This window comes from Malus domestica, chromosome 10, assembly GCF_042453785.1.
Source record: "Malus domestica chromosome 10, GDT2T_hap1".
Classification (NCBI taxonomy): Eukaryota; Viridiplantae; Streptophyta; class Magnoliopsida; order Rosales; family Rosaceae; genus Malus; species Malus domestica.
Genome location: NC_091670.1, coordinates 39,225,918 through 39,237,982, shown reverse-complemented (window position 1 = coordinate 39,237,982; position 12,065 = coordinate 39,225,918). Strand labels below are relative to the sequence as shown.

Below are 12,065 nucleotides of genomic sequence, written 5' to 3'. Positions count from 1 at the left end.
CCACACATCCAACGAAGCATCCTCATCTCCGCTACACCCATTTTGTGTACGTGTTGATGTTTCACCGCCCAACATTCTGTGCCATACAGCATCGCCGGCCTTATTGCCGTCCTATAAAATTTTCCCTTGAGCTTCAATGGCATACGGCGGTCACACAACACGCCAGATGCACTCTTCCACTTCATCCATCCAGCTTGTATTCTATGGTTGAGATCTCCATCTAATTCTCCGTTCTTTTGCAAGATAGATCCTAGGTAACGAAAACGGTCGCTCTTTGGTATTTCTTGATCTCCGATCCTCACCCCTAACTCGTTTTGGCCTCCATTTGCACTGAACTTGCACTCCATATATTCTGTCTTTGATCGGCTTAGGCGAAGACCTTTAGATTCCAACACTTCTCTCCAAAGGTTAAGCTTTGCATTGACCCCTTCCTGAGTTTCATCTATCAACACTATATCGTCTGCGAAAAGCATACACCAAGGAATATCATCTTGAATATGTCCTGTTAACTCATCCATTACCAACGCAAAAAGGTAAGGACTTAAGGATGAGCCTTGATGTAATCCTACAGTTATGGGAAAGCTTTCGGTTTGTCCTTCATGAGTTCTTACGGCAGTCTTTGCTCCTTCATACATATCCTTTATAGCTTGGATATATGCTACTCGTACTCCTTTCTTCTCTAAAATCCTCCAAAGAATGTCTCTTGGGACCCTATCATACGCTTTTTCCAAATCTATAAAGACCATGTGTAAATCCTTTTTCCCATCTCTATATCTTTCCATCAATCTTCGTAAGAGATAGATTGCCTCCATGGTTGAGCGCCCTGGCATGAACCCGAATTGGTTGTCCGAAACCCGTGTCTCTTGCCTCAATCTATGCTCAATGACTCTCTCCCAGAGCTTCATTGTATGACTCATTAGCTTAATACCCCTATAGTTCATGCAATTTTGTACGTCGCCCTTATTCTTGTAGATAGGCACCAAAGTGCTCGTTCGCCACTCATTTGGCATCTTCTTCGTTTTCAAAATCCTATTGAAAAGGTCAGTGAGCCATGTTATACCTGTCTCTCCCAAAAGTTTCCACACTTCGATTGGTATATTGTCTGGGCCTATTGCTTTTTTATGCTTCATCTTCTTCAAAGCTACAACCACTTCTTCCTTCCGGATTCGACGATAAAAAGAGTAGTTTCTACACTCTTCTGAGTTACTCAACTCCCCTAAAGAATCACTCATTTCATGTCCTTCATTGAAAAGATTATGAAAATAACCTCTCCATCTGTCTTTAACCGCGTTCTCTGTAGCAAGAACCTTTCCATCCTCATCCTTGATGCACCTCACTTGGTTTAGGTCCCTTGTCTTCTTTTCCCTTGCTCTAGATAGTTTATAGATATCTAACTCTCCTTCTTTGGTATCTAGTCGTTTATACATATCGTCGTAAGCCGCTAACTTAGCTTCTCTGACAGCTTTTTTCGCCTCTTGCTTCGCTTTTCTATACCTTTCACCATTTTCATCGGTCCTCTCCTTGTATAAGGCTTTACAACATTCCTTCTTAGCCTTCACCTTTGTTTGTACCTCCTCATTCCACCACCAAGATTCCTTTTGGTGTGGGGCAAAGCCCTTGGACTCTCCTAATACCTCTTTTGCTACTTTTCGGATACAACTAGCCATGGAATCCCACATTTGGCTAGCTTCCCCCTCTTTATCCCACACACATTGGGTGATTACCTTCTCTTTGAAAATGACTTGTTTTTCTTCTTTTAGATTCCACCATCTAGTCCTTGGGCACTTCCAAGTCTTGTTCTTTTGTCTTACTCTTTTGATATGTACATCCATCACCAACAAGCGATGTTGATTAGCCACGCTCTCTCCTGGTATAACTTTGCAATCCTTACAAGTTATACGATCCCCTTTCCTCATTAGAAGAAAATCTATTTGTGTTTTTGACGACCCACTCTTATAGGTGATCACATGTTCTTCTCTCTTCTTAAAGAAGGTGTTGGCTAAGAAGAGATCATATGCCATTGCAAAATCCAAGATAGCTTCCCCATCCTCGTTTCTCTCCCCAAAACCATGGCCACCATGAAAACCTCCATAGTTGCCTGTCTCCCTGCCCACGTGTCCATTTAAATCTCCTCCTATAAATAACTTCTCCGTCTGAGCAATTCCTTGCACCAAGTCTCCAAGATCTTCCCAAAATTTCTCCTTCGAACTCGTATCCAACCCTACTTGAGGTGCGTACGCACTAATCACATTGATAAGTTCTTGTCCTATTACAATCTTGATTGCCATGATTCTATCTCCTACCCTCTTGACATCTACAACATCTTGTACCAAGGTCTTGTCCACGATGATGCCAACACCGTTTCTCGTTCTATTTGTGCCCGAATACCAAAGTTTAAACCCTGAGTTTTCTAAATCCTTTGCCTTACTACCAACCCACTTAGTTTCTTGTAGGCACATAATATTTATCCTTCTCCTCACCATAACTTCCACTACTTCCATAGATTTTCCCGTTAAGGTTCCTATATTCCACGTTCCTAAACGCATTTTGCTCTCTTGAACTCTACCCTTCTGTCCTAGCTTCTTCACTCTCCCCCGTCTAATAGGATCAAAGTACTTCTTTTGTGTGTCCCGGGTAAAGTTGATAGGAGCATATGCTCCCAAACAACTTTGAGTGGAGTCGTTCGAAAAGAAGTTTCTATGGCCCCCTTGCTCATTTAACACTGCATCCGGGTGCCGATGGAGATACAGCGACCCTTGCTCACTTATCACTGTGCTCAGGCCACACAGCGCGCCACTTACGGGTGACGCCCTAGCTTTAGCGCGATTTTGTTCTGGATTCATTTTCATAAGGATTCGACGTGATCATGGAGTCGCATCACACATGCTGACATCTATAATTTTCCTATGTAAAATCAACGGTACAAATTTTGAATTCAATGATTTAGACCCCAAATTTTCTATATAATGATTCTTCAACCCTTTGATTATGTAGACGTACACGGGTTGGGCGGTCACTTGGTTCTTGTTGTAGCATTAGGTTGACGGTAAGACTATTATTCCTGCATATGCTTTTCCTGTTTTGAAAAAGGGAACAGTTGGTGGCTTCACCACTACAATTTTTTTTTTTCAAAGATCGGAAAGACTCATAAAGACATTTTAATCTTTTCATGATCATATCATCGTGTTATTCACTAGCGCCAAGAATCGATTCTAGAACGGGTTGTATGAAATAAGGGACTGGAATTCATCCCCAACCACTGAATCATTCGTGATGATTACTCTATCGTGCATGCATATGCGGGTTCGACTAGTTCTCGGGAATAAGTGAAAGTAATTTAAAACACAACTTTGTTAGTAGAATAAAAAGACTATTGTAGTCATTGATTATGCATGTGATGCAGAAAAGACCAAGGGTCTCAAAAAGACAAGGGGTAGTAATTTGGGAATCGCTCAACCAAGGGGGACGAAATCACTCACTTCTCTACTGGGATAGAACCTAGGAATCACTTGACCAGGGACAACGGATTCACTCACGTCGCTAATCGTGGATTCACTCGACACGACCAAGTCTCACATTTGATTTTAAGGAGGAAAAAACTCACTCTCTTCTTAGATACATATGAAGCCCTTTAAATAGGGAAAATACAAAGCATTGGTATACTAAATATTTAAGAGTAGGATAGTTACTAGGCAATGCAATTAAAAGAGAAGGTCACAAAGGTTTTGAGAGATGAGAAGTCACTAAAGCCTTAAATATATTTGTTCCCCATGCACTGCATCATTCTACTCTTCCAAAAAAAACTCGTCCTCAAGTTTGTATCTTTTTAATCTTGATTTGAATTTAGGTTTTCGACCTTCTCAACGATATGCCATCAGTTGTAACGTCCCCAAAACTTGATCTTTAACATTAAAAAGCAAATTTTGAATAGCTCCTTCATCACTTGGTCGTGACTCGTGACCACAATTTTACATGCCCATAGCTTAGTGATGAACTTAACATTGGACTATCAATCTTCTCATCTTGAAACAATCCAAATCCTTCGTATTTTGAACTTTGCAAGCTGTAAATATCTATCAAAGCATGTTCTTCAACATTCACTTCAACGTTAGCAACTGTTTGGATAGGAATCATCAAAACACCATCCTCCGAACACCCATCATATAATGGAGGTAGATTCCAATCAATTCTTTGTGAATAAAACATATCCTCCTCCATAAATAACATACTAGAGTGGCTTTCATATGCCTAATTATTATTCATTGGAACAAGATGCTGGTATATCTCTTCGTTGAAAAAGAAACCGCGCCTTGTAGATTTTACACAAAACGTACACCTTTCACTATTTGCTAGCAAATTGCTGCAAAAAATTTGACTAAGGCACTGTTTGTGTAAGATCCCACATCGCCCTTGAGAGTGATCCTTATATGTATATTCTCATCCCTACATAGCACGAGGCCTTTTAGGAGCTCACTAGCTTCGGAGTTCATCGGAACTCGGAAGTTAAGCAAGTAACGCGCGAGAGCACTCCCATGATGGGTGACCCACTGGGAAGTTCTCGTGTGAGTTCCGAGAAACAAAACCATGAGGGCGTAGTCGGGGCCCAAAGCGGACAATATCATGCAACGGCGGTGGAGCAGGCCCGGGATATGGTGGACCTCGGGTCGGGATGTGACAATTGGTATCAGAGCCTAACCCTGGCTGTGGTGTGCCGACGAGGTCGTCGGGCCCCTTAAGGGGGGTGGATTGTAAGATCCCACATTGCCCAGGGGAGTGATCTTATATGTATATTCTCATCCCTATCTAGCATGAGGCATTTTGGGAGCTCACTGGTTTCGGAGTTCATCGGAACTCGAAAGTTAAGCGAGTAGCGCACGAGAGCAATCCCATGATGGGTGACCCACTGGGAAGTTCTCGTGTGAGTTCCCAGAAACAAAACCGTGAGGGCGTACTCGAGGCCCAAAGCGGACAATATCGTGCTACAGTGGTGGAGCGGGCCCAGGATGTGGTGGACCTCGGGCCAGGATGTGACAGTCTGTTTTGTTGGAAAGTGGACTCCCAGACCTTTCCAATGATATGTAACCTTTTGGGTGACTCGAACAAAGAGAACTAAAATTTAAAAAAGTGTATAATCAACAACACGAATTTTTATTTTTTCCTTTTAACTCCACAACAGAGAACCTGTTCTGATGCCACTTGATGCAGAAAAGACCAAGAGTCTCGAAAAGACAAGGGGTAGTAACCTGGTAATCGCTCAACCAGAGGGGACGAAATCACTTGCGTTTCTACGGAGATAGAACCTGGGAATCACTCAACTAGGAACAACATATTCACTCATAGCTAATCGTGGATTCACTTGACATGACCAAGTCTCACACTTGATTTTAAGGAGTAGAAAACTCACTCTCTTCTTAGATTAACTTTAATTCACTAATTTCACTACTTTAAGGATACATATAGAGCCCTTTAAATAGGGAAATTACAAAGGATTGGTATACTAAATTTTACGGGTAAATTATATAAAACTACCTCAACTATTGGGTCAGTCACAGTTTCATACCTCATATTTAAAAAATTTCAATGTCATTCCTCATCTACGAATTTTTTACAATTTCATACATTCCGTCAGTTTTCTGTCAATTGTTCTGTTAAATGCTGGCGTGGATTGAGGCGAGGCCCACTCCCTGGCCCAACTGGATTAAAAAATTAATTAAATTTTAAAAAATTAAAAAATTTAAATCATTTAAATAATTTTATTTTATTAAAAAAAGATGGGACCCATCCCTACAAACCCATCACCCACCCCTTATCCCCATCAAAATTTTTCCTCGCTCTCGTCTTCCCCTAACCAAAACCAGAACCACCCCAAACCAAGATCCCACTCGCGCCAACATCCCCCCACCCGCCTCGGCCACTTATCCCATTCCCCTACTCTTCTCATCTCTCCCTAGAAACAAACAAATTTTGAAAAAAAAATCCATAATTTTTTAATTCTCGGCAAACCCAACCAAATTTCTCAGCACACCCGCCGCCGAAGCTTGCAAGACGGGTGTGCTGCCCTGGAAAATGTCCAAGAGTGACATGTTTGTCGTCTTCCTGCAGAAGCCCTACAAGCGCCTCCATCGTCGAGTTCCTCGATTCGGCGCTTCCTATTTGGAGTCAAGTCACTAGGTTCCGGCACTAGGCCTGGACTGTCTCCCTCATGGAGGAGGAGTTGCTGACGAACGAGACATCGAAGTCCAGAAGGACGCCGCTCTTGATCAAAATCTCGGCATCGGCGACGTGCTGTTAAGGCGAGCCAGGATCAAGTCGACGTCGCTCTGGGTGCGGAGCTTACCGGTTGAGAGATTGGCGGTCTAGTTCTTTCATGGCTTCTGCTGGCTCTCTGTAGAGAGAAAGTGAAGAGAGGGAGAGTTTGGGGGTTTGCTTTTTAGGGTTTACAGAGGAGAGAGACGAGAGAGTGTGGGATCGGGTCGGGGAGGTGGTTGCGGAATAAAGACAAGGGGGATCGGGTCGGGTTCGAGCCTGTGAGTGGTATAGATCTGGTGGAATGGAGGGACGGAGGTGAACGGAGGGATGAGGAGTCGAAGAGGTGGCGGAAGAGAGGTTGGGGTGATCGGAGATGGGTGAGTTCGATGTTGGGGTGAACTGGGAATAAGGGGTGGGGTGATGGGTTTGTAAGGGATGGGTTCCACCTTTTTAAAATAAAATAAAAATATTTAAATGATTTTATTTTTTATTTTTTTAATATTTAATTAATTTTATAATCTAGTTGGGCCAGGGAATGGCCCCGCCTCAATCCACGTCAGCATTTTACGGAAAAATTAAAAGAAAATTGACGGAATGTATGAAATTGTAAAAAATTCGTAGATGAGGTATGGCATTGAAATTTTTTAAAGATGAGATATGAAACTGTGACTGACCCAATAATTAAGGCAATTTTATGTAATTTACCTAAATATTTAAGAGTATAATAGTTACTTGGCAGCCTCTCCATAAATGGGGGTAAGGCTAGCCGACATTCACCTCTCCCAGACCCTGCGTAAAGCGGGAGCCTTGTGCACTGGGTACGGCCTTTTTATAATAGTTACTTGGCAATTCAATTAAAACAGAAGGTCACAAAGGTTTTGAGAGATAAGAAGTCACTAAAGCCTTAAATATATTTGTTCCCCATGGTATCCCATGCATATGACAAGAAAAAGAAGACTATTGTAGTTGTCGGGAACCTAGAAAACAAGCTTTTGCTTCACCAAAATTCAACCCACCTAGACCACTCTGCAGCCCATGTTTAATCTTAAACCATTTTAAAAAAAATTAAAGGTAAGCATTGAAAAATCTTAGTACTTTGATTGATTAACTCAGATTCCGTAGACAGATAAGATAATGAAAGAGACCTACGTACGAATACTAAAGCTCTCTGCTGATCTTCATATGAATCTCCTCGGGCGAATACTTGTTATGCTTGTCATCAATATAATATATTTTGTTACTACGTGGTTATTTTAAATAATAAGAGTGATAAGACGATACATATTTTAAACTATTCTAATTTACCGGAAAGAAAAACTCGATATTTGAGACAAACTGATCTAACTTTTATACGCACAATACAATCGACTAGTCAAGGTATTTGTCAATGTGTGCATTTATATTTAGAGAGTTTCATTACTTATATCCAAAATGTTATGCAATAATTAATGTCATTGTGGAGCAAGTATAGAAGAATATATGTGGTCAAATTGTTTAAAAATCCAAATAAGTAGGTAGCTGTTTCTGTAAACCTGCCACATTATATACATTACCAACTTTTGTTCTTACTTGTTCAAAATTTAGACGAAGGAAAAGATGGATTTTGCTTATGTCAGACAACTTGTATGATTTTTTTTGTCCATTTTTTCTGATGTCACAACTTGCATGGTATCGATCTCCATTTAAACCTAATTAACCAAGCACCAAGTTTCCTTCTCATTGACATATTTTCATTACAAAGCTAAGTGTCTCTCGATATGTCAAGACCAGCTCTGTTCATCATTTTTCTGGTCCTCCAACTGGTCCATTTAGGAAGCGGCCGGATTGTTAGAGACTCCGGTCTTGTATCCAATGGAATAAACGATGAAATAAGCCAATCTTCAATCCTCGAAGGACTGAATCTTAAATCAGATTCTGTGACTTGTGAACCAATTTTTGGCTTCTTGCCTTGTGCAACTTCAGTTTGGGGGCTTCTTTTTCTAGTAATCATCTACGAGGTCTTGCTCTCCCTCGCAGATCAGTACGTTTCAAGAGGATCTGAAATCTTCTTTGAATTGTTTGGGACTGGTGTCTTTGGTGCTAGTGCTTTCCACCTGCTTGGCTTGATTCCACAAGTTGGAATGGTTCTTGGTAACCTCTTTAATTTCTTCTCAAGCCTCAGCATGTATTGTTTGTTATAACCTCATCGATCGTCTTCCTCTCTATAAAATCTATTATGCTATAAATCTAGGTGTACAGCTTCATAGTTTGTCATTTTATAATTGTTTCCCGACCATAAAAATATGAAGAGCAGGTATAAAGAAGACAGAATTTTGAAAAATTACAAAAAAAAAGTACCTAATTTGTGATAACCATAATATATTATGGCATCAAAGCAAACTATACGCAGGTGTTGAATCGTTGATCATAACAACTCACGTGTTTAATATGTATTGTTCACGCGTTAAATTTAAGTAACCTTACATGTGACAAGGTGTGTTAAGAGTGTGAATGAGTATTAGTGGATTAATAGTATGATTTTGACTTGCCTAGTAATTGCTTGACTATTTGGAGAAAGTTTAGAAGTTTTGGTTGTAACTTTTAAATCAAAGTAGAAATATGCATGACATGTATTGTATTTTGTAAATTCATGACAGAAATTCACATTTTGTTCCCCAGTAATTGGAGTTACAGCAACTACAGAAACTGTGGAGGAAATGGCAGAAATGAGCATGAGCATGCTTGCAGGATCATCAATCATGATTCTTACCCTAATTTGGGGTTCTGTTGTTGCTTTTGGTAGCTCCGACCTCTCGGAATCTCAAACTTTATCAAATCCAGAAAATAAGAAACCCTTAACTGGTTTACTTGCTGTTGCTTTCGGTAGCTCTGACCTCTCGGATTCTCAAACTTCATCAAATCCAGAAAATACGAAACCCTTCAGTTTAACTGGTTACTTCTCTAATCTTCACAAACACTAATCAACACTCACAGAAAGAAAGAGCTCTAAAATATGACAACTTGATGTGTAAGTAAACATGGTTGTGCAGGTTCTGGTGTAAGAACTGATGTCGAAACGCGAGATACTGCAAGAATCATGATGTTCTCGTTGATCCCATATCTCATTCTTCAGCTGGCAAAAATCTTGACTTCAACCACAGCGGTTCGAGTTGTGATCTTAATTGCTCTACTGATTGCATCTGCATTCCTTGCCACTTACTTCATTTACCAGGTAACACAACTTCAAGAATATAAAATCTGCTCGGCAATACTTAGATAATAGTAAAAGTTCGATTTATTGTGTCTGAAAGATGAAATAACTTAATAAGAATTCGAAAAAGACTGAATGTTTTAGCAATGATGAACACAGTACATAAGTTAGAAATGTTGTATTCGTGAACTTCGTAATTGACAGAAAAAAATTATGCAGTTCTTTCAACCATGGATTCAGAGTAGAAGGCTTGAATATTTGCTACGTAAGTACATACCGAAAAACATACTGCCGAGTCTTATGACAGTAGGCGGAAACCCTAATGTATCTATTATAAAAGGGTAAGTACCCGGTTTCTGTTTTTAGTTCACCTAAATCGTTGAAATGGTATGATCTTATCATTTAGTCATTTTCTAAATTTATTTGCAGGCTGTTCCATAGAATAGACAAGAATCATAACAAATACATATCATCAGATGAACTTAGAGCATTGATCCTAGGAATACAAATAGAAGAAATAGGTCTGGATGACGATGATTATGTATCAGAAGTGATGAAGCAATTTGATCTCTCTGGCGACGCTCAAATAGCTGAGACGGAGTTTGTGAATGGAATCTCAAAATGGATTAATCCAGCCAAGCCCCCTGCCAACGATAAAGGTCATGAACATACATCGCTTTTCAGAAGAAATAATTCCAAGGTATAATTCAGCCCCGGTAAGACTATACTAGTACATTTTTTTTACACAAGCAATATTTTACTTTAAACTAATGTGAACCCTGGAGAGAGCGACTTGAAATTACCTGCATAGGGGAGGAGCACATCTGCTATAACGCCCGCATTTGCCTGATAGGACTAATTTGAATGATTATAAAAACTAGAGTTTCATCCGGGTCATTAAACTGCACTTGCAGAATGAGAAATCTATGGAAGATCAGCTTACGCTGCTGATCTCTAAGAAAAATGGGACTAAGGGTGCTGATACATCGTGGATGAATCTCCTGAAGGCTGCTTTTCTAATTATTCTAGGAACTGCCATAACGGTTTTTCTTTCAATGCCCCTCATGGTAAGTCTCCGAAAATTTTCCACTGCTGCAAGCATCCCTTCTTTCGCGGCCTCGTATGTTGTGATACCCTTGGCTACAAACTACAGACTGGCGCTAATGTCAGTAACGTCTGCCAAAGAGAAGACGGAGGATGCCATCTCTTTAACACTTTCTGAGGTCTGTTTCTCTCCATGAACTCAAATATATTGTTTTAACTACTATCACACGCTTGAGCGTCTAATGATGTCAAACACTTATTCTCCCGATTTATATATCAAATTTTAGTCCCTAATACTTTCCGTGAGCAAAACACAACACTGCAACCCCATATGATCAATATTATCTAACGTTTGAATTGTTCTCTGCAGATTTACACAGCGGCGTTCATGAACAACATTGTGGGGTTGGTCATATTTTTGGCGCTCGTTTACATACGAAATTTATCATGGGACGTGGCTGCTGAAGTTTTAGTTGTTTTACTTATTTCGACAGCGGTAGGTTTTTCTGCCAGCTTCAGCAGAAAGTTCCCATTTTGGACATGCATTCTAGCATACATTTTGTACCCAATATCACTGCTGCTGGTTCATGTTCTTACCACTGTTATCGGATGGTCTTAAGCCAGCAGTTTCGCGACTACCAAATATTATTACAGCAAAATACGCTTTCATTGTAGCCATCTAAATGTTACAGCAAATATAATCCAGACTAAATAAAAACATAAACTTAAAGATTACCTTTCTATAAATTATAGTAATTTGAAATACCGTTAAAGTTAAAGTAATTTAAAATACCTCTTTGCTAATGAAAAAAAGAGAGACTGTTGTAGTCATTGGTTATCTTTATGTTAGTCCAAATCTCTTGTCATAAATGCATGGGATACAAAGATCCTCATACTGATGAAGGAAAAAAAAAACTAGAAAGCAAGCTACTGCTTCACCAAAATCTATTGAGAATGAGTCTCACGTTAATAGGAGGAGGAACCTTGCTTGAGCTTATAAGATGTTGGACTACTCTTCATATAGTCAATTGGTTTTATGGTGAAACTTCAACTTTCTTTATGGTAACAGAGCAGGTTGTCTCATGTGTGAAGCCAAACGGTCACACACGCTCTACGTCATCCTGTTGTGTTGTCTACATGTTAGGCTTGAAAATTCGCCACAGGACGTGTCGAGAATGAGTCTCACATTGATAAAATGAGAGACCTTGCATGAGCTCATAAAAAGTTAGACTACTCCCCTTATAACTATTTAGTTTTTTTATAGAACTTCAACTTTCTTTAAAATCAACCCACGTCTACCATTCACTCTGTAGACTGCAGCCCACGTTTGGATATTTAACCATTTTTTTAAATTACAAGTTGGCATTGAAAATCTTAGTAGATTCTGCAGACAATTAGGATACTGAAAGAGACATGCCAATACTATAGCTCACTAGTGAATCTTCATATGGATTTATTTTATTAATACATTAATATTTTTACATTAAGAGTTATTAATTTGTTTCTACATTGTGGTTATTTTATCATAAGACAATACATATTTTAAACTACTCTAATTTATTATAAGGAAAATTTAATATTT

General features: G+C 39.6%; 1 protein-coding gene across 1 annotated transcript; it reads left to right on the top strand.

Annotated features, from left to right (window-relative positions):
* The first annotated feature begins 7,995 nt into the window (after nucleotides 1-7,995).
* Nucleotides 7,996-11,161, top strand: LOC103446524 (sodium/calcium exchanger NCL2-like). The gene is made up of 7 exons (XM_017335088.3): nucleotides 7,996-8,379; nucleotides 8,908-9,180; nucleotides 9,279-9,460; nucleotides 9,659-9,780; nucleotides 9,869-10,139; nucleotides 10,354-10,662; nucleotides 10,854-11,161. The coding sequence occupies exons 1-7, from the start codon at nucleotides 8,007-8,009 to the stop codon at nucleotides 11,100-11,102; spliced, it is 1,779 nt and encodes a 592-aa protein (XP_017190577.2). The 5' UTR covers nucleotides 7,996-8,006; the 3' UTR covers nucleotides 11,103-11,161.
* Nucleotides 11,162-12,065: the final 904 nt, after the last annotated feature.

Coding starts and splice junctions, on each gene's coding strand:
- LOC103446524 (XM_017335088.3), top strand. CDS start 8,007: ATGTCAAGACCAGCTCTGTTCATCATTTTTCTGGTCCTCCAACTGGTC. Junction 9,181..9,278: donor GAAACCCTTCAGTTTAACTG/GTTACTTCTCTA, acceptor ATGGTTGTGCAG/GTTCTGGTGTAAGAACTGAT. Junction 9,461..9,658: donor CCACTTACTTCATTTACCAG/GTAACACAACTT, acceptor AAAATTATGCAG/TTCTTTCAACCATGGATTCA.